The following is a 22,500-nucleotide window of genomic DNA, read 5'->3' as shown; positions in this document are numbered from 1 at the left end:
CTGATAATCACGTGCCAGCAAAGTAAATCCCAATTCGCTTTTAAGATATAAGCCTTTGAAATAAAATATATAGGGTGTTTGTAGATGGTTCACTTGTTGCTATGGTAACCAATTACGACCCTCAATATTATTCGGTACATTTTGTTAAGAAATAAAACTTATCTCACATGGTTCTATAATACAGTTGCTTTGTGATACAGTAGAAAAGTATTGAAACTGGTTTGAGCCACTTACAAGAACAGGTTTTCAAAAAAAACAAAGGATCTCGGTTTTCGTTGCCTCAAGGAACAGAGGCTTCCAAGACTTTTCGTTTGCTTTTCTAATGACGACGAAATCATCGCCAACACCGACGTAAAAACTCAAGATAAAAAGGGCATTCCTATTGTTAGTTGAATCCAGTTCTTATCATTGCCGATTTAGGAATGAATACTGGCTCTGCCAAATACTTGTACAACGTAAATGGTAAACCTGAAAGAACCTCTAAGGAGTTAACTTAATAGTCAAATTACGGTGAAAGTGATGTTTTAGTCGACCTTTCCGTTGTCATTGCTAAAACGTCCCAAGAAAAACTTCCGACAGATAGAAGATTCAGGGCTAACGGAACTACTACCGTAGCACAGAACTTCCAAGGGATACAAGTATGGCACACCCACGAGACTTAACTTTTTTTCCGCTGCTGAGGCTGTTGCAGCGTGATCATGATTTCAGAACGATCGTTGAACCTTTGCCGCCCCAACAAAAAGCAAAGCCTGGTTGTAATGAGAAGCATTGATTGAATCCATTTTGAGGAAAGAACATAGACTTCACTGAACACACCCAGTGGTGTTGCAACGGAGGAAAAATTTCTAACTATTTGTGACACAAGGGACCTAAAAGAGGACTGCAATTTAGCCTCAAAGAGTTGGTTTCCATGAAGACCAACTGGTACCGGTTTTGTAGGAGAACATCGGAAAAATTAATTCTCTAACTTCATTCGCAATTCCTGGTGGTGTTGCAAGAGAGGACAGAAAATAGACCTGGACTCACTCGTTATCTGTCACCTGTACAAAATTTTGGCGTACTGGGAAAACTCAGTGATATCCTAAAAAGTAATGTTAAAGAGGCTTTCCAATTTGTGAGATTTTCTCAAAGTTGCAGTGTTATTTACAGTTAAGGGGACTCTGAGTGCTGGAAGATTTTTTGGTCAAATAAGTTAAAATACATGCCATATTTTATTCTTCAAAGGTTCCATTTGGGGGATTGTTGAAAATTTAGCGGACATAATTTGAACAGCGAATCCTCGCTGTGAAGGTCGTGTCAATTCTTGCATTGAATTCGCTCAAGTTAGACCAATGGTACGATCAAGTGATAGAAATATATCCTGGTTACCCTTCAAGGTTGTTTTGGCACAACGTTGAAAAACGATAATATTTATAATGATGTCTCCATCGACCAGACATATCAATTTTCCGTCAGTCTCATTGCGAGTTAAAAACAAATTATCCCACTGTTAGGACGATAAACGTCTTGTACGAGGTACTTAAGGTTGACCGGTTTAAAATTCAAAGACTTTCGTGCCTGCTAAGAATAAACGAAACAAACACTGTTAGCTATTCTAAGAGTAAAGGAACGAAGAGAGTCATTCTAGTAAACATTCAGCCTTACGTGAGGTCACCCAAGTCAAGGTGCAATTGACCCCGAAAACCCGAGAGAGCTTTAAAATGCAAATGTTTTGAAAAAGGCTAAAACGTGTTTGTTTTTGTTTTGGATAAAATTTACGATGGGCGAGACTTCTTTTATCTTTTCTAATCCTCTCTTTCTTCCGTAGACACCTCCACTTCGCCTCGTCCTCACTTTTAAATCTCAGAATTTGACCAATCACACATGACATTGGGAGCAGACTTCTTACTCCTTGAAATGCGGTTTATTTTGGAAGAAAAGATCGCGGTTCTAACTTTTGCTTCGGTAGACAAAACAGGAATATAAAGTCTGAAAATTTAAAAACAAATTTTTAACACCTTTGGCCTTTGATACAATTGGGCATTTGCCTCGCTGGAATCTTTTAAAATTTGCTGGGGTACAACTTTTCTTTGATAACCCCGATAGCCAGCTCCGGAAACGTAACGCTGCGAAGCGATACTCGTCTTGTCGTGTAGTTGGTTTCACGTTTCGGTATTTGGCAATAGATGTAAACCACAAGCCCAACACATACGACTCATATCGCCTGGCAAGGAAAATATCCGAGGTCAAAAAACTTCCACTGATACTATGAACACTGAGACGTGCGTGTTATAAGTCGCCGTTGCAAAGAGTACAAAATAAGGAAAATTATTCAAAAACATTTAAGGTAAGATTTTCATCAACTGGGTACATGGTTAATATCTGATTTTATCGCACGGGAAATGTGGATTCTGAAAGGTGTTTATTGGAATATCATCATCGGCTATACATTTGAAAAGGACGATTGTAGCCAAGTACAGAATGACAATTGTTCATGGAGATGATGATGTACAGATGAAGATTTCATTGAACAGCGTTAAAAATCATTTATCACAGACCAATTTCGCGGATGGTCTAAATATCTGTCCCGTGGAGAAGAAAACGCTGTAACAAAGATAACTCATTTCATAGCTGGCAGTTTATCGAGTTCTCGAAGTGTTTGTCAATAGAAGCGAGAAAAAAATGTTCGTACTTGCCTACGCAAATAAGGATGAATGAGAAGTCTATTATCTTTTCAATGTCCATTTGTTAAATTGCCACGTTGAGCCGACAGCGTTCCTTCAATCTTCGGGAAACGAAAGACAGGTTCAATCGTAATTCATATTCAAAGGAAACTCCGGAACAATGTTTTTACATCAACAAAGCGGGACTCTTTTGGCTGACACAAGTCTCTTCCAATATGATTGTTAATGTGAGAAGTTTTAGTGGGTAAAATAAATGCGTTTAAAGATCGAAATCTGCGTTTTCCTTGAAAGAGGCTAATTTTCCGCCCGGCGGATGTACAAACTCATTGGAAAGAAAAAAACAATTATTGAAAAACCGGCGGCTTGCTTTTTAGTTTGAAATCACTGTGCCATCACAAACGCCAGAAGCGCAGGAGTGGTCAGTTTAAAATTGCCACGAGGATGTTGGATAAAAACTCACTTATCTTCTTCTTTGATAAAATTTGGTTTGGTGGACAAAAGTTGACATTGACAAATGTTTAATTTGAAGATACTATTTTTAAGTCGCGTTTTTTCGACGTATTGGTGTAAATACGTACAGTAATTTTATCTCCGCTTAAGTTAACGTCTTCTACATGTTCTTGGTATTACATGATATTATGAACTCGTAAGCTTTATGACGCAAAGCTGTGTAAAATATTAAACTAATCAAGTATGAAGCCAAACAAATACCGGAAATGGTACGTAACACAGCTATTGTCAGCGCCTGTCAACAGAAGGTCTGGGTTAATGACAATTTCAAACGCACACCCGAATTCAAAAATGTCTACTCAACGACCAATAATTTGCGAGTCCCGGGGCACATTTGACCTACCGGACAGAAATTTCCCGCACGTTCAAACGGGAGTTGAAGGACAATCCAACCGGGTTAAGAGACTTCGAAAAATCAGAACTCCGCCTCGTTAAGTCGCGAACCGCAGGGTGATTGGAGAGGTGATGAAATTTAATAAGTCTTAATTAGTTACCATAGCGACGCTGATGAAGACCTGTCAATCAAAATAGGGTTCCTGCAGAATACCGCGCACTGAGAGGTGATCATAAAACCCTGGTTTGAGGACAGGCTACGCCAGTTTAGCATTTCTATTGTTTTTCCACTCGTGTGCAGAGTTAAGAGAACGGCCTCTTTCCCTAAAGTAATTTACATGCTTTTGCATGGTATTAGTGGCTTGCGTTTGAAGTTGGCGCGTGACCGCTTTAAAGGAAAACTTGTGTGAAACCCCGCCTGAGGTAGCCTAAATAATTTTAAACTTCCATGGTTGCGCGCGATTTGGTCCTTTTTTACTTTCACGCGATAAAGAGCTGTGGAAGAGATTTGCTCATTTGGTTCCACGTTGTTTACTCTGTGATTTGAATGTTGCAGGGAAATGCGGAGGGCCAAGACAACACTGAAATTGATTTGAAAGATTATACAGCCACTGTTAGATATCTTGAGCAGCTACAAGAAACGAGCATCAAGACTTTCACAGCAGAACTTCAGAAAAGCGGTGCGGAAATTTTAGAGCAGAAGTCCAGTATGTACGAGTCTGGACGAGGCCTCTACGGACAAACGTCGGCAGGTTTGAAAATATGCAATCTGGAGGCGAGTGTAAGAGCATCGCGATTGCGGGGATACAGTCAATATAATTCATTTAATCAAGGAGAAATAGACTCCGGTGCTGAGGACGAGCCAAGGATGATTTCAGCCGTGTCAAAGAGAGCTGCTCAGTTCGATTACCATTACGCGGATCACAAAACGCACAGTGGAATGTCCACAAAGGAAAGTGTCAACTTTATAAACGCCAACAACACGCAAAATGGATTTACGGCGAAAAATTCCGCAGGACCGTTCCCTCCAGCTGTTGTCAGCAACTGTTTATCGCCGTCACTTCAGAATTGCTCGACGTCGCTTGGAATGAATCCGTTAGCTGGCTTAACGGAGCTGGCAGAGAAGGCCAACTTCGTGTCTGAACTCTCGCAGAATGGCGTCGCTGTGTCTCGCTTTAGCTCTCAACCGAGCCGCGGTCAATTAAATGGCCAGGCCGTTCAGTACGGCTTCCCAGAAGCACCAAGAAGCCGAAGCTGGTCAGGTTCGACTCCCGAACCAGCAGCTAATTTCTTCAGTGGAAGACAGCAGGCGTTTCAAGGCGGCGACAACTTCTCGCCTTCGCTCTCGACGGGCAGCTCAGTGTTTTCAGACTCCGATCTTGGAAGCCCTTGTCCCCCGACAAGAGCGCGACAACATTTCTTTCCTCAAAGTGTTAACGAGTCAGATTCTGAGCTAAGAGATCTCAGCCCCACGACCGAAACAAATCCATTTGAGCGATCGAGTGGAGGGTTTTCAAACTACAGCCAAAGATCATTTGCAAATTACCGGCTTTGGAGTAACCAAGCTGAATCAGCCTCACCAAATGTCACTTTGGTTGCAAACCCGAGGGGTAAACTATCGCAGCTTTTCAAGTCTGGCAGTCGCACAAAATCAGAGGAAATTCTTAAAGATCATTTACAAAATTTCGGCAAGTTTTTGCCTTCGGAAGGAGGGAAAGAACAGGAGAAAACACCTCAAAATGACATCGAAGATAGCTGGAGTAGCGAAGAAGAAATCAAGGAGACGAAAAAGACAGCAGTGAAATCGAGCGCAAAGGAATCCAGCGCCAGTGCGAGCGAAGAGAACACATTATTCCCTTGTAAATGGATTGGATGTGATGGAGTTTATTCGGAAAGAGATGATTTGGTTCGGCATATCGAAAAGGTCCACATCGACCAGAGAAAAGCGGACGATTTGTATATTTGTTACTGGAAAGATTGTAGCAGGCAGAGACGAGCATTTAACGCGAGGTTAATATGAGTTATTCATCATTTGAAATTTCGCCTTTCCAGGTTGGATTTTTCTAACACATAATAACGTATTGTGTTTTTCCTATAGATACAAGCTTGTTATACACATGAGAGTTCACTCTGGGGAGAAGCCAAATCGGTGTACGGTACGTGTGATAACTGTTTGTTCTGTTCTTTGTTTTATGTCATTGAGATCGCGTAAATTATTTTATCGTCAATTTGAAGAACCAACAACATTGTACTTCAAGAATCGAGCTAGGCAGAAGTTGAGTTTTCGAATCTTATATCATCGTATTTTACGCACAATAGCGAGGGTTCCTGTTTTATTTGCGGAGCTGACCAAAATCAGCCACAATATAACATTCCCTTGGCGGCTTTTCATATAGAAGTTAGCGGTATTCTTTAGATGTCACGAGTATCTGCCGATGCCACTCTCACAATAATTTAATCATGTTTTTTGTGAGTCAATGACACGAGTTACATTCATTGTTCTGGCGAGCTAAATATTGTTAGTTCCCTACCGGAAAAAGATCTTCGAAGCGAAAAGCGCAGGAAGTGAGTAGACAATTTTTTAGTGCGATTGTGGTTTTGAAAAACGCATTTTGACTAAGCAAGGTTGGTCGGTTTTTTTTGCGAGTGACGTAGCCAATCGATAGGAATTTGAACCCCAATCACTACAGGGACTCGACAACATTTGCATTCGCCACAATAAACGCTTTGTTTGTCATTCATTTTAGCCTCTGGGGCTTCAACATCAATGGCATATTTGTTATACTTGCGGTTCGTCTTGGCAGAGAAAAAAAACAAACCAGCGGTTAGATGCAAGCTATCACGAAACAAAATTAATCTCGTCCAAAACAATTAAAATAACTTTTTTCAAGTCAGTACTTGGGGAAAGATCCAACAGATCCTGAACATAGGCTGATGTACTTTTAATCGCGTGAAAATGGCACAAAAATTGATTCCTCTGAGCGCGCTGAATAAAGCGCAATGCGGTTGTTCAGCGGGGAGTCTACATAGAATTGTTACGAAACAAACTGCAGACATGGTTTTGATGAAATTATTCAAATCCAGGACAAGGAACGGAATATTAGTTGCCGAAGAGCAATTAGTTCAATACCTTGCCAAATTTGGTTTTATTTAGTTCTTAATTCGGCTTGTAACATATTTACGAAATGTGTACATTTCACCGTGGGTAAATTTCAGGGAGGAGGAGTGAGTGGTCAATGGCAAAGGAAAAACAAACGTTTGCGTTGAACTAAAATTATTTTTCCAAGTAGAAGTGAACAATTTCAATATATTTGAGTACAAATTTGACAAAAATAGCCTTGATTATGGTTGCTGGGTGATGCTTTAACGAGTTGTAATGCTGTTTTGTGACCTTGGAAATCAACACGTTTCCCGCTGGTCTCAATAAAGTAGATGTAGATATGTAGATGTCTTGTGGCTTATGGTCACGGAATATATTGTACACACATTTGCAAACCGCCTGCCACCTGCGTGTTGAATTTGACAGCATTCAGAAATAATTACCTTAAAATAGAGGTATTTTATTTCACGACTTCTGGAGAAACAACAATTGAAAAGAACTTAACAAATTTCTGCTTGTCTTTTTCTAAGGTTGGTAAATTAAAAAAATACTGCGTGTGTAAATTGTTCTAATTAAAATTTATTTGAAGTTTGTATATCCGTATTCAAGATATACAACCGTATAGGGTTTAAAGTTAAAGGAACAGCAAGCTCTAATGGAAAAGTAACACCTGCGATTCAAACCTACAAAAACTACGAAGTAGAAACATTTTTGTTTTCGAAAGTACATGATCAATTAGTCACGGAATATGACGAAAATCACATTTTGCAAAAAAATGTGTCGTAGTGTTAAAAGCGTTCGACAATATTTAACAATCATTGCATTAAACTTCTTTTGTTTAGAATTCTTGTGGCCAAGAAATGATATTTTACTCCGTGTACATTAATGTCATTGAGCATGTCAAAATTGATGTAACAGAAGAGCATTCATTTAATGTAAACCCATAAATACATCATATCAATTCTTGCTGAGATCTTGTGAACAGTATTTACTATGAATAAACATCGGTCAATTTATTTAAATTGAAACTTTCTTAAACTAAACAAAAGCCTTCTCACTAATTTTTAAATTACTTTAGAAGGCAATTTGCTAGTAAACAGTGATAAATTTGATTGCTGCAAATGACCTACCAACAATTTTTTTTCCAGAAGTTTTCAACGATGTCTCACCCTCTGATAAACACACAAACATCACGCTGCAATCAAAAAAAGTAGAAAAAAAAAGTAGATGGCTGACAACATGCAAAGCTGTGGAGGGGGTCAAACGAAGAGTATTTCATTTCTTGTTAAGTTTCTGTTTTTTTCAAAATAATCCCCAAATAATTAATACTGAAAGATGAGTTTTTCTTGTATTCTTGGGTTCACATGACATCCATCTCAGCAATAACTCCTCTGGCTCTTATCCAGATACTGTCTTTGTAATAAGAGAGTTGAAGATCATCCTACTTAAAAAGTTGGGAAGAAATCCTGGAGAAAATCCATGCTCAAATGGAGCTCCAACCCATGGCCGTTCACAGTTGTGCTGTAGTGCTTTTGCACAGTCATTGGTTTGAGCCCTGTTCAAGCCTGGGTTGTTTTCTTCAGTCTTTCTTCACAACTGCTTAACTGTGATAATCGTTAACTCTCATGTATTTCAACTTCAGCAGTCCGAGTTCAAATTTATGAATAATAAGGAAAGGAAAGGAAAGGAAAGGAACTTAATTATTTAAGTGTCTAGTCTTTTAAGGCTGGACCACTAATGGGGATTCTGTAACCTGAAATCAATAAATCAACGCAAGTCAAATGAAATGTTGGTTTTTGAGGAGAGGGGAAAACTGGAATACTTTGACGAAAAACCTCTCGGAGCAGAGTAGAGAACCAACCAACTCAACCCACATGATGTTGAGTCTGGGAATTGAACTGGGGCCACATTGGTGGGAAGTGAGTGCTCTCACCACTACGCCAGTCCTGCACGCTAAATTTCATAAATTCAATACCATTCAATATCTTTTGTCTCAGTCAGAGATATCTGGGGACTACTACTTTTCTTGAAAGTCCAGAGACATTTCAAGTATCACAATGCCCTCTGTATGTTAAGGGAGAGGTTTTAAGTCCTAATTTTTCTCCATCGTTTTGCTTGTAGTTTTCTTGATAAAATACCAGAAGACCAGCTTTTTAAAAGAAGTGGATGGCTGATTTCACAAATGGCTTTTCGGGCCTGAAAAAATATCAGGACGTTTGAGAAACAAGCCCATGGTCACCAAATCATATGAAATGACACCATGAACTATTTGCCCAAAATTAACTGGATTGAATTTCTTGAAATCTTAACTTTATCTTCTTGGAAAAAATGCATATGGGTTTGAATTTTTGTTTTTAAATAAAATATTTCTGTTCGGTGTTGCAAACAGGTGATTGTTTCTGGTGCCAATTTCACATAATGCTGAAAATTTTATCCCAAATCTACTGTTCTTGTGTCAACTCATGAGTAAAAGGGAACTCAAGTCATATATCCTTACTGTGCTATAATGCCAAGACAATGTGAAATGAAAGTATTGGAGTATACTTAGCTTATAGCTTTTGCCATCACACATCAACACAAAATGTCGCAAGAAAAGTGCAAAATTTCTAAAGAAACTGCTTTGTAATTTTGCATTAAGGTTGGTAAGGTAAAGTCTGCTATGAGCCTAGAAGGCCCACCAGGCCGGCGCTTATCTCCGGTTTCTGTAACATGAAGCAACTAGGAGTATTTCTACTCCCCCCTGGATGGGATGCTAGTCCATCACAGGGTTACCCCCAGCATATTCACTGGTACCCATTTATACACCTGGGTGGAGAGAGGCACCGTGATAGTAAAGTGTCCTGCCCAAGTTCACAACACAATGTCCCCGGCCGGGGCCCGAACCCGAACCACTTGATCCGGAGTCGAGCGTACTAACCATGAGGCCACTGCACCTCCCATTAAGGTTGAGGATACCTCTAAAAAGATGTTTAAAATATTCTTAAAATTTACAAGTGACAATATTTGTGTCACTGTTATATCTTTTATCATTGACATTACTGTAAGTACTAGCATTTGACACTAGTTATTTTTGCTTTTAGCAGCTTAATTTTGGCCGTTCCTCTTGTGGGGGGGCATACATGTATTTAGGTACTGTTGACTTTGAAAATGTAGACACCGAGGTATTTTTAACTAGTGTACAATCTACAGTTTCATACTTTTGGCAAAGAATTGAAGCCTTCAAATACTGCATGTAACTCAGATTCTGCTCATGCCTTAGTACTTATACAAGACATTTTTTCCATACAAGATTAGGGAAAAGATTTGTTTTGTCACTTAAAGAACTCCTTAAGTAAAAAGATTGAAAGAAGCTAGAAAAATAGGGACATTTGACTGGGTCCTCACAACAGCTTTTAGACTAGATTTAAGGCTTTTGAGGTTGAGGTTACAGAATTAAGCCAATTAATATGTCTGGGGACTTAAAGCCCTATTTTTCCCACACCTAGCTTCCTCTGTTTTTTGACAGTGTTTATATTTTTATCTGTATAAACAGACAAAACTGTGTTAAGTTTCATAGGTGACAGTTTTCATTGGCTTACGGTGGGCTTTTTCAAAGATGTGCTTTGTTTCTATCTATTTCTTTGCTGTCTGTGTTTATAAGCCAATTATAATTATAAAGGAAGTGTTTTTTTTAATAGGAAACTTCAATATTTTAAAAATTGATGGTCACATCTTTGACCAGAACATTATTTTTCTAACAGATGCCACTCACATTATTTTTTTTCTATGTTTTTATTGGGTATACATTTAAAATTAATTAAGGCTAGTTTTGGCTTGTTTACCAGACAAAACAATTATTCCAGAAATGTTGATCAATGCAAGTATTTTCTAAAATCCACAAATGCAGGTTACATGTTATGTAATGTTTCCTGGCATTGTGAAATCAAGGTGATCCAAGGTGCTAATATGTGGACAAACAAAGGTGGTCTGGCCTGGAATTCAACTGTTCATAGAGAATGAAAGACCTTTTTTCCAAAAAAGAAACCACCCCCAATGTTATGCATTCCCTGAAAATACATGTAGATATCTGGGTAACAGACTGTCAGTACAGTGTTCAACACTAACGCTTGCCCGATTGCCCGGGCAAGCAAAATATATCCGTGGGCCAGTAAAACAACTGTAAGACTTGCCCGATCGGGGAATCAGAATTTTTGGTTGACTAATATTTTGCGGAACGATTTGATTTGCAACGAAGAGTGATTAGTAATATGTCGTAGTCACCGCAAACACGATAAAAAAATAACCTTACATCTCTTTGCTGTCATTTATTTTCTGTTAATATATTGGTACAAACCTGACAACAGATTGGAAGAAGGAACATGTTCGTAGCAATGGAACCCAGCTTTCGCACGGCCAAATACGCTAAGATACAATACTTTGATATCGAACAAGCGCACAAGAAAATTCTACCTTTTGTCACGCAATTTCAACCAGCTTTGAAAAGCTTAAAGAACATACACAACGTACCATTCGGCAAATGGCATTTAATTCAAAACCAGCCTAATCTCAGAGAGATACATTTGGTTGTATAAGCAAGGAATCTCCCTTGATCTCTTATATAAAAGGAAGATTGCTTAAATGTATGCTTGGCAAAGCAAACTGTGAAGGCTACTAGAACACCATGGACACAGCAGGAGTCGTGTCTGTCAAACCCACTTTACACACATTTTACTCAAAACTGACATTTTTACAAGCGTCCTTTGCGTTTCAATGGGCAACAGGTCTTTAGACGGTGGACAACTTAAACCATGGGCAACCAACCAATAAAAATATTTTGATTCCAATTTTGCTAAATTGCTACATTCTAGTCATAGTCTTGTACAAGCTGAATGAGGATCTGAACCATAATTATCTTCCATTCTGTTGTTTAGTTCCCAGGATGTAACAAGGCATTTTCGAGGCTGGAGAACCTAAAAATCCATATGAGATCCCATACTGGTGAGAAGCCATATCTTTGCCAGCATCTTGGCTGTCCAAAAGCTTTCAGCAATTCCTCAGATAGAGCAAAGCATCAAAGGACACATCAGGATACTGTAAGTCTTCATTAAAGTTGAAATATTTCTTTGGTGCTTTCCAGAAACATTTGGTCTCTAAGGGAGAAATTTAATCAAACAGTTCCTTTTTTCTGCAGTTTACTTGCAATCAAGTTCAACATAAAACTAAGATCAACCATAAAAATTAGTTGAAATGAACTAGTAACTAGGCAAACTGATTCTTGATTTGAAATTTCAAACCTGTTAGTCGCTTTGTTTATGAATGGAACAAGAATGTGACTTTTTATGTTTTATTAATTCTGTAACTTGAAGAGGATTGTTTAAAAGTTTAGAGAAATTAAGTAATGTTAACCGTGTGACTGAAAGATAAAGTATTCGAAGTAACCTGATGAATAATTTTTTCAAAAAAATATCAATGTGATGGTATACTTGAGCAATAATCATAGTTGTCCTTTCCTTGAGCTGCAAGACATCTTTGGGGTAGCCCAGCAGTGCTAAGGGGCATTGCATTTGCATGCAGATGTACTGGATTAAAACACACTCCTTCCTACCTGTAAATGCCTCTGAGTGAAAAGTCGACTCTCAGAGGCACCAACAGATGGTGGTTACCCCGTGAGCATAGCAACTGTTCGATTTTCCATCGAACATGGGCGAAGTACGTCATGCCCCACATGATCATTTGACATAATTTGACTACACAGCCGGCTCGCCCAAATGCAGCAGTTATGAGCTGAACGCATGGGCACTCTCCAAAATAAGTTTTCTAACTTGTTTTACCGGTTCAAATTTAATTTATTCGTCCATGGCGCTGGACGGCGGCTCCCTCAAAGAAACTAATGGTTGCTTGCAGTGGTGTCTCAGTGTAGCAGAAACCAGCTGCTGGAAGGACAATGGTGGTTTGATAGGTTTACTTATTAAGAGTAAAAGGTAAACTGCATGGTCACCTTGGGGTTCCACAGGAAAAGATTAAAGCACCAGTAAGGAACTGCTTGTCAGCAGTTTTTGTTCCAGGGGTTACCAGAAATGAGGGTATCATCCAGAGAATCCAAAGGCATGGGAATACAATAATTATTTATGACTATTTCTTTTGTCCTTCACAGAAACCATATGCTTGTCAAGTTCCAGGCTGTCCAAAAAGATACACAGATCCAAGTTCCCTAAGAAAGCACTTTAAACAGCATGCAAATGGAAAGATGCCTCAAGCAAATGCAAGTGGAAAGGTATGGCAGCAACAGCACTGTTTGAAACTGATTGATTGTGATAATTTCCTCTTAAAACCCAATTCTATGAGGGGTTCTTTCAATTTCAGCTTTTGTCAAAATAATTAGTGGAGTAATTGTCAACTTGAGGAACAAAATAACTTGAAATGATGGTATCATTCTTTAATTACAACTGACATTCAATTAGTTTTGGAATTTGACCCTATTAGTATGCAAAACATGAGCTACATTGGCCATCTTATCACGTGAGTGCAATCAGAGAGTTATTCGGTTGGACATAGTTGTTATAAGCTGAATAAGATATTTACTACATTAAGTATGTCTGCCATTGTTAAGGAAAGCTTATCGGTTCTCCAACTAAAGGCATCATAAATTTTATATCTTAAGTCGTTTGCTTTATTGTCTACATTAGCTTCTTTTATTCTTCGCAACAATGGATGGCATGTTTGTTCTACACCCTGTTGTTTTGTCTGATCAATACAATGTAGGTAGCTGCATATAGTGACGTTATGTTTTCACCTCCTTAGCCCAAACAGAAACCCAGAGGAAACAGGTCATCAAAGAGAGACCTCCTGAGTGCAGGAGTGACAAGACCCCTCTCTGAGTTCACTTACATTGATGAGTATCAGGCAAGAAAGCGGCAGAAGACATTAGACACTCTCCGACAAACAACAGAGAAGAAACTTGCCCTTGAACGTAGCTTTAGTCCTTTTGAAACTCAGAGGGCATGGTATGGAGAGGCACTCTATGGTCCATTCAGCCCACCCCCTTTGCAACCAGTAGCAAGGGCCAGCACACCGACACTTGAAGAGGAACAAGGCTCCTTTCGATACACCCAAATGTTGAGTACGATGGAAATACCAACCTTTGAAGACACTTTAAAACCTCTCACAAGTGGATATTCAACATGACGGACATGCATTGCGATCAAAGGAGACATTCAAATTGGTGTGAGGCACATGGGTGCAAAACCTGACTGGCAGTGCCAGGACCATTTATCGTCTGCCCTTGCTTTTGTACTTAATGATGGAATACTTGCTACTGGGCAAATGACAAGCCAGGAGAAGATTGCAAATAAACTTGGAACTTTAGAATGATTTCATTTTGTAGATATCCATGTGTATTATGGACTTGACAAACATACTTACATTGATAATATTCCAAGTGATATTTTTGCTCTGGAAATGTATTGTTTTTGAAGATGTACGTGCTGGCAAAGAAATGACATGCAAGGTTTTATAGGAATCAAAGGGTGGTGTGCAAACAGGAAGATAATGTTTGTGGTTATTGGAAATGGGGTAGGAACTAATTATTATTCAACGACGTTTTTATACTTTTTTATATTTGCACTGCATTGTTTTTTAGTGAAAAAATTGGTTGAGTTGCATCTAAATAACAATTAACTCGTCCCCATGAACGGTATTCAGTTGAGATAGCTGAAGTCAAGTTTTTATTTTTTTTGCAAATATAAATGCTGCTAGACAATATTTATTGCTATTAAAACATAACAAGTGTCTGGAATAAAGCAAGGAGAATTTATATTTTAATTGAAAAATATTTTAAATATGACTTGTGTGGAACAAGAAATAAGCTTTGCAAGAAATTAGCTGCTGTTAATAAGATGAGTTTTAAATGGTAAGAATAGTGAGATTATTTTAGATACATTAAAGACGCGTAAACAAATCTTACAGCAAAAGACTTCCTTATTTCTGTTACTTTCTCAAATCATTAATTGGTAAATGTGTGTGCCACTGGCACACAGTTTATCATCATGCAATATGTGATCTCCAGCCTTTCACATACAAGTAGGGACAGAATCAGGATGAAAAAATGAAGAAGCATAAAAATTTAATTCTTTTGCCTCTGCTTTTGACATCCATTAAGCTTTATAATATTTTTATAACATGGCTATACAGAACTTGCACATGGTGCAACTGTCCACAACAGAAAGAGGTGACAACTCTCGCTAGTGGAACTAGGGAATACAAATGTAATAAATTATTATCCTGTATGTTAACCCAAAGTCTTGTATTTTTCCACAACAGTCTCATCAAAGTTGATGAACACATATGTCAACTTCTAATGTTCTTTCATCAGGAACTTAGCTGTGATTGCAACAGTAAATTCTCTGAAATAAGAATTATTGGCTGCTCCATATTATTTAAAATCAAAATTAAAAAGGGCCCAAGGAATAAATTTGGAATTTCTATCTTTTTTTTCTCGATGAGGTTTTGGTAATAGCTCTTGTTTTCAAAAGGGTTTTTTAAAGATAAATACTTGTATCTAAATCTGATAGTACTTTGTATACTATTTGGATGGTGTGGTCCTTAATCATACCAAATTATAGTGGACATTTCTCAAAAGCAATGCTAAAATGGAAGTATTAAGAATGAGGATTTCTGTACCTCAAATTTAATTGTTGCTTGGTTGGTCATCAAGAGATGAAAGAAGTAGCAATAATAATTATAATGCTACTTCTTTTATCTCATGCACATGTAGTTGGTAAAACACTGTAATCAAGAAATGCAGTACAGGCAATTCATTGCAGTTGTATCTTTGATATTGTTATATCAAAAAAAGGGTTCTCCATGCCCAATGTGCCTTAAAACATGTTTTAATGTCATTGCTTGTGATTCATACATGAAGCATTTCAAGTAAATAAATTTATGGTCTAATCATTACTATTTGCAAAGAAAGGTATCGTTTTGAATATCTTATCTAAAACTGCTGTAAATTGTTTTTCATCATGAAGTGTTCAAAATACTATCGACAACTGCCCTGCAAATTCCCTTGAGAATACCTGTCACTTACATTGTGTGTAATTGTAAAAATAATATCAGTGTAGTAATTAATGTGACTTTATCATAAAAATTCTTGTAATAATAATTATTAAAATTTCTGCTGCCAGGGCAAGGTACTCCTTTTTATTATGTTATTACTGAACATTTACAAAACTTTTCCTTGAATTTGCAATGATAGTCATAAATAAGTCTTGCATTACACCTGCACCCATAAGATTTTTGAGCTCTCTTTAAAGCATAGCAATTTATCCCCTATTTTTGTTTAATTTAAGCAACAAGTGTCATTCAGTCAAATGTATCTAAATCATGAAGCACAATGATGTTACCCATTTTGTCGCACGTCATCGGGATTAATATGTTTTATCACTGCACCTTACTTCACATGAGTACTTTTGTGATTTCATCTAGAGCTCAAATTTGCCACAATTTTGTAACTTACATGTAAGTAATTTTATCAGTTCAGATCTGTTAATTTTGTTATGATACATGTACAGAGTTAGTTTTGTTATGTTAATAACATGCATATAGGCCCAAAATAAAAACATAAAAATGAGTATTACCATTGGTGAAAATGTGTTTAAAAGGTTAGGGGTTGGCACATTGGCAAGAGCTCATCACTGGGAATCTTTGCTGATTGTTGTTGGGTTACATTTCGTCTAATAACAAAAAAGGTTACAAATTTGTCTTGAGTGCATAAAATAGACCATTTTACAGTTGTGGCAAAGTTACCAGGCCTAACAATGGAAGCGAGGCTGCCGGTGACCCTATTTTGATACAAATCTTCATGCTTTTGTAATGTTAATATGGACTAATTACGTGTAGCGTTACAACAACACAATTTACATGATAAAAGCAGTAAGGTCTGTATCAATGCAAGGTCACCGGCAGCCTTGCAGCCATCCATAGGCTTGGTCGCTGAGCAAACAACTGCAAAATGGCCTATTATATGAAATTCAGGGAAATGAACTACACACCAAAAACTTAAACATTCTTGAGTGGCAAAGCAAAAAAAGGAGACAAATGCCTTTGAAATGTTCAGATCTGAGAGAATGCACTGCCCACAAATCAGCTCAAATTTTAAAGAGACACCTCTTCATAATAATTATAGTGAAGCATTTATACTACGGCACTTTACTTGATACGAGCATCAAAGTTTGCAACAGTTTGTGGTGAATGTCTTTTATGGTGCAATCAAATGGCAGCTGTTACAATCTTATTGAAATTACCACATGCAGTACTAATTAGGAGTCACATTCTATAGTAGCCCCCAGTTAAGAATTACTGAGCCAATACTGACAAAGAACTCTGTGGTCTTCTCCTTTGTACAAGGTATTGCATGGGTTCTTTCATTTTCCACACAGATGCTCCCGCTGAAACAGCAGCATTCTTCTCATAAGATTAAAAGAGATTACTGAAGGCAAAAATCAGCAATTTTTCCAAAAATTGTTTTGGAAAGCCCAACATAAGTAAAGTTAAGTTAGTGGAGTTATTTCCTCTCGTTTCCTGGTTTTTTTTTTTTTTTGCGAAAAAATTACTTTCGAAGTTGGGCTTTTCCTGCTTTTTCGGCCTTTTCAGTGCGGGCTCAAAATTTAAATAAGCCGCCTGCTGTGATGTATAAAACACAAGTGCTGCTGTGGATGTTTTCTTTGTTGCTCTGCTGTTTCTTCGTGAACTCAATATTCAAGACAAACACATCAGTATAAACACTGCTCCTACAGTGTATATGGGGGGTACTCGCATGTCTTCCCCATATCATATGTCATAAGCTGCGAAAATCACTGCTGACTCCTCCATTCTTAGCCGCACTGCTGATGGTCCAAAATTGGAATGAAAACATTTTTTTGAGGTGGAAAAACGACAGATATGCCAGAAAAAAGTTGAAAACATTATTGTGCATGGGCTAAAGGGTAAATACATGTAAAAAATGCTTATTTTTTGGCCTTCTGTTCCCCTTTAACAATAAAATACTATTCCCGATGTTAACAAGTACAGTATTTGATCCTTACATTTCAATCAATGCCTGCTTACTTTAATTCAAAAATAGATTGAATTTTGTTTAAGATTAAGCCAACAGCATTAACACATGCAAGATTTTGGGGTAAAAAAATTGGCCTCATTGTTTCACGTTTCTATCCATTTCTATCATTTATTGTTGAAACATACAAGTCCTGTACATGTACTATAAGGGAAACCGGCAAGCTGTACCTGTATCTACAAAAATTAGTTTATTTTAAAGTGCCTATGACAGGTTTTCTTAATTTACTCAATCGAAACACTGTGGTTTTTTAGATAAAAATAACCAAAAAAACTCCATACCTATTTTCATTCTATGCCTTTCGCTAATTGTGGGGTACAAAACCGTGCTAGAAAGGAGACTGGTAATTAAGCAGGCCAGTAACGTCAATACAGGCATGCAGCGAAATTTTGTTCTTTGCAACCAAATACAATGCATCTCAGAGGCAGTTTCAGCAACTTCTCAATCTAAAAAACGGAAAAATTAATTCGGGCCCTGGAAATATTTCATTCTGGTGTTGACATCACAGTTCTGCTATGCCCACTTTCCTTACTAGCACGATTATGTGTTTTGTTTTCCCCCACCCCACAAAGTGAGAATTCCAATTTTAAAAAGGCTGAAAGGCACAGAAGATAAATGGGTATGGAATTTTTTTAAATATTATAATATTGCTTAATTAATTATCGTGGTTTGTATTACCAGAAGATTACAAAATTCCAGGAGTTTCCAGGGTCTAAACAAAAGAAATCCAGGACCCCAAACTTGGAAGTTTCACATCAATATTTTTTCCTCAGGTATGTACTGTATGGAGATAGCAGCTCTCTCATTTGTTTTTTCTTGATATCTATGTCAACATCAGTAAGCTTTAATGACCTTGTCTTATTTGCTGATGATAAAAATCTATTTTTCTCACATAATGATATCCAGACTTTAACACATACTATAAGCCCCATGATTTCTTCTGGGCTCCTTGCCATGTGATAATTATCTTCTTTTTTTTATGTTAAACTTGGTAATGTATTGTGGCTAAATATAATAGCTCCTCAGCTTTTTTATTTACAATTAAACTGCATTTTTTTTGGGAAAAAGGATCTCAAAAATTATTTTTTAGTACTATGACTAATATTATTTTGAAGAAAAATTCAAGGAGTTGATGTCACAATTGAATTTTCAAGGAGCTTTCAAAAATCCAAGAGTTTTCCAGGAATTCCACGAGTAGTGAAAACCGTTTTATTTAAATTGAGTAAATACAGAAAACTCTGTAATATACGTGTACACTTGAATAAGGCATCCTTTGACATGTGAAGGAAAAGAAAACTGAACTGACAGGCTGCTTGTCATCTTAAAAGAAAAGAAATGCTTCTGAGATAAAGCAGCACTCACAAGGTACAACTGTCAACCTTCAGGGGTGTCTTTCGGAAAATCACTCTAGTTCGCATTGTTTTAAAGGAAACCCAACTTCTGACAATGTTGGATATGCATATAACATTGTTGGAAACACGTCACTTTAGTCATGCAACTTAATGATGGCATGCGTTTTGTTTGTGTTTTGGAGACTGGGCCCTTAACTCTGATTGGTCTTTGCAATACAACATTGTTGAAAGAGTGGCTACACGCTTCTTGCTGACTGTACAGTATTTTGGAGAAAATGTTTGATTGAAGTCAAAACATTCTTCCAACAAAAAATGTTGAACAAACATCATGAAACATGCATGCTACAGGTTCTAACATTGTGGATCCAACAAATTTGTTTTATAACAATGTTTGAACGTGTAGCCGGGGCTTAACACAATTCTCAAAGAGTAGGACATGGAGTTCCCGGTGTTGTAGTCTGTCTGATTACAGTATGTACAATACCATGGTTGAGTGGGTAAAATGTTAATACTTGCAGCTACGAGTCATTGCAGGTCATAAGTGCTGGGAGACAACACATTTCCCAACAATTTTCCCCTCCCCCTTTTACAATGCTACGTTTTAATAGTTTGAAAAAGCTAGACAAGTGTATGGAAACCCCAACATGTTTCGGGGGAAAGGGGGAGGGGGCATGGTCAATCGAACGCACCCTAAGAGTAAAAGATTCAGTGTAAAGGAATAGAGCTATTAAATGAGCATTTTAGTTAGTTTGTGTAGGAGTGACTGTGTCCCATGGACTTATGACCTGCATTGTTGTTGTAACAAGTTAATTAGAGGCCTGACAGCAAACAATTCTACAATTATTATTATTTAACAAATAGATTCCATGTTGCCGTGCGTCTGTTCAGTAATAGATCACAGATGACGTCAAAATGTGGTAAGAACAAAAAAGTGGCACACGAGGCGATAGCCGTGTGTGTCACTGATGTTCTTACCACATTTTGACGTCTTCTGTGATCTATTACTGAACAGACCCACGGCAACATGGAATCTATTTGTTTTATATAATAAAGAATTAAACTCTATTCGCATAAAAGCTGATGGTGACGTCAATCGTGCATCTGTCCTCTAATAGATCATAGGCAAGAACCAATCAAAATCCGTGAATAACTTGGGTTATTATATAAAGTTAAATGTTATGTGTACTGTCAGGATGAAAGAAAACATTTTGATTTTTAAATTGAATAAATTTTAACTAAAGCTCTACCTATAATTTCAAACACTGACTTCAATAATACAAAGTCATGTAATTACTTTCATACAGTCACAGAAGTGTATGATTGGAATCCTCACAACTACTGTTTGTCCCAGTTTTTCATATTGGTGGCGAATGGTACATCCAAAATCTTGGCACTCGCAAACTTTTCACCTCCGATCTCGAAATCTTGACAGCCTTGGTGAAGAATCTTGAAGTCTCGTTTACATTGCATTTATTTCGGTGTGAAGTCTTGCATGTTTTGGTCTCCATCTCGGATTCGCAAACAAGGGTCTCGGATTTTTCCCCTTTGTCCCCCCCTTTTCATCCCTGTGCATGCAAGTCAAGAAGAGGCTGTTTGTTGTCATTTTGAGTTTACAGACAATGCCCAAGTTAATTGCCCATTCTTTACTTTGTTATTTGCCTTGTGAATGACATTTTTTTAACAGTCGCATAAGATTTTCTTGCTTTCTGTTTTTTTGGTGTTTTTTTCAATTCCCAGCAATTTTGATCAAAAAAACTTCTCTCTAAATACATGTATACACACCGTACATTTCACTTTGACTCACCTAACTCATGCAATCCAGTGATTCTAGCAAAGATATATGCTTCTTTACAGGCTTGGAGTTAGTGTCACAATTCAAGTATTCTCTGACCAAATTAGCCTCTAGAGCTTCATCAGCACTGACAGTAAAGGAGTTAGGACTAGAAATACAGTCCTCACTCAGTCTCAGTTTCTTCCTGGGTTGGACTTGTCTCACAGACGTTTTTTCCTGCACAAAATGCTGTTTTGCACTGGATTGTGAACATTGTGGTTTATAATTATTTTTGCTTCCACAAGCACTCAGAATAATCACAGGAAGTTCACTTGGGACGGTGCTTTGCCTTTGTTCTGTTGGCTTCTTTATGACTGCAGATTGTGTCAGTGACTTGTAAAAGTTTAGCCTCTTTCCTCCTGCTGAATCACTGTTCGTCTTGGTGATTTCTTTGTGATGTTTCACTATGGATGCTTTTATCCATTCATTGACCAAGTTAACAGCCCATCCTTTGGTAACAGTAAAAGGATTTTCTGCTTTGAAGATTTCAACCTACAGTATCCCAATGAAAAATGCGACACTCCTTCATCTACTTTGCACATGAATAGCAAAATTATTACTAATTTATATCACTGAAGTCAGCAAAGATCCATGTTGGGCAAGGGTTTTGAACCAAAATCACTTTTTTCTTTAAGTAATGGTATACTCTCTCACCTCTTTAGCAGGGTTTTCAATAGGAATTTCAGGCAGCACAAATACATGTAACCTGAGGAGTTTTGGCAAAGAAGAGACAATGCACGCCTTCCGAGGGCCAAAGGAACAAGCTTGTAGGGAGGGTCAGGGGGCATTTTTTTGCATTCTGGATCACGGATTAGGGTATTTGAACAAAACAATAATATCAATAAATTTTGGCTCTTTTATTCAGAGCAAGTACATGAATGCTGTAAATTTTTTTGAAAATTCATTTGAAGGCACAACACATTTTGAGTTCTGATTAGGTGCTAAAAGAGTGTGACATAGCCCCTTTAAGGCTCCTTTCCATTCTATGCAGCTGCATGCAATGTATTTCATCTGTCATTACCAAAAAGACTTTTCATGAATACTTCAAATGTAGTTACACATAGCAAATCAGGCAGCTTACACCAAGTGCTGGACTGCTGGACCACTGCGTCAAAAACATGCATGCTCGATTTTTGACTTTGACATGGACGACATGGACAGGGAAGCAGAAATTACCACCAAAATTTCTCAGAATTCAGGCATCTCTTTTGTTTTCCATGAACAAACTACCAGCCACCAACTCTTATTGAAACCTTGCCCTGTTGTCCCCAAAGGGTTCCCCCTTTACTATAGTTAAGTCATTTGGCATTTAAGACAGAGCACCAGTAACTCATACAAGTGGCAGTCTTTGGAGGCAAATTGGCTAAAACCTTTAGAGCCTCTTCATAAACAAAATTAACACGTAATTTTTGTACCAAGCAAAAACTGTTTTGACAAGCAAAATTAATCATTTAAAGAGAACTTCAGAGGTTACTAACAGCCTTGATGCCACCTCCTCAGCAGCTCTTGACTTTCCAAGAGCTGGCCACTTTTACCAGCAGAAGCCCTATAACCCTGACAGTTATGCTAACGCCTAGTCCAGAAGGGACTATTTTCTGTAGGAGTGGGCTGAGGTTATGCTA

General features: G+C 37.8%; 2 protein-coding genes across 9 annotated transcripts in view; one reads left to right on the top strand and one right to left on the bottom strand.

The window, feature by feature from the left end:
- Positions 1-16,218, top strand: part of LOC138022805 (uncharacterized) — a 28,878-nt gene extending 12,660 nt beyond the window's left edge. Inside the window, exons 1-6 of one of the 3 annotated variants that reach the window (XM_068869760.1) lie at positions 2,025-2,326; positions 4,063-5,516; positions 5,605-5,662; positions 11,517-11,678; positions 12,740-12,859; positions 13,387-16,218. In XM_068869760.1, coding sequence (XP_068725861.1) covers positions 4,216-5,516; positions 5,605-5,662; positions 11,517-11,678; positions 12,740-12,859; positions 13,387-13,770 — 2,025 coding nt within the window. In that variant the 5' untranslated portion in view covers positions 2,025-2,326; positions 4,063-4,215 and the 3' untranslated portion in view covers positions 13,771-16,218. Of the gene's footprint in view, positions 1-2,024; positions 2,327-3,720; positions 3,930-4,062; positions 5,517-5,604; positions 5,663-11,516; positions 11,679-12,739; positions 12,860-13,386 lie in introns of those variants that run through there. The other 2 variants (XM_068869759.1, XM_068869758.1) reach the window with 2 other exon arrangements.
- The window catches only part of LOC138022806 (leucine-rich repeat-containing protein 42-like), a 34,220-nt gene that overhangs the window by 4,859 nt on the left and 6,861 nt on the right, over positions 1-22,500 (bottom strand). For 2 of the 6 annotated variants that reach the window (XR_011126646.1, XR_011126647.1), the window contains exons 4-5: positions 20,852-21,370; positions 7,737-7,801 (exon numbers count right to left, since the gene is read on the bottom strand). Coding sequence is in view for 4 of the 6 variants with exons in the window: in XM_068869763.1 (XP_068725864.1) it covers positions 20,852-21,370 (519 nt within the window). In the remaining 2 variants the exon portion in view is untranslated. Of the gene's footprint in view, positions 1-5,683; positions 7,802-11,600; positions 11,736-17,779; positions 19,016-20,851; positions 21,371-22,500 lie in introns of those variants that run through there. The other 4 variants (XM_068869762.1, XM_068869765.1, XM_068869763.1 and 1 more) reach the window with 3 other exon arrangements.

This window comes from Montipora capricornis, chromosome 11 (genome assembly GCF_036669925.1).
Source record: "Montipora capricornis isolate CH-2021 chromosome 11, ASM3666992v2, whole genome shotgun sequence".
Lineage (NCBI taxonomy): Eukaryota > Metazoa > Cnidaria > Anthozoa > Scleractinia > Acroporidae > Montipora > Montipora capricornis.
This window is presented reverse-complemented; position numbering and strand designations above follow the sequence as displayed.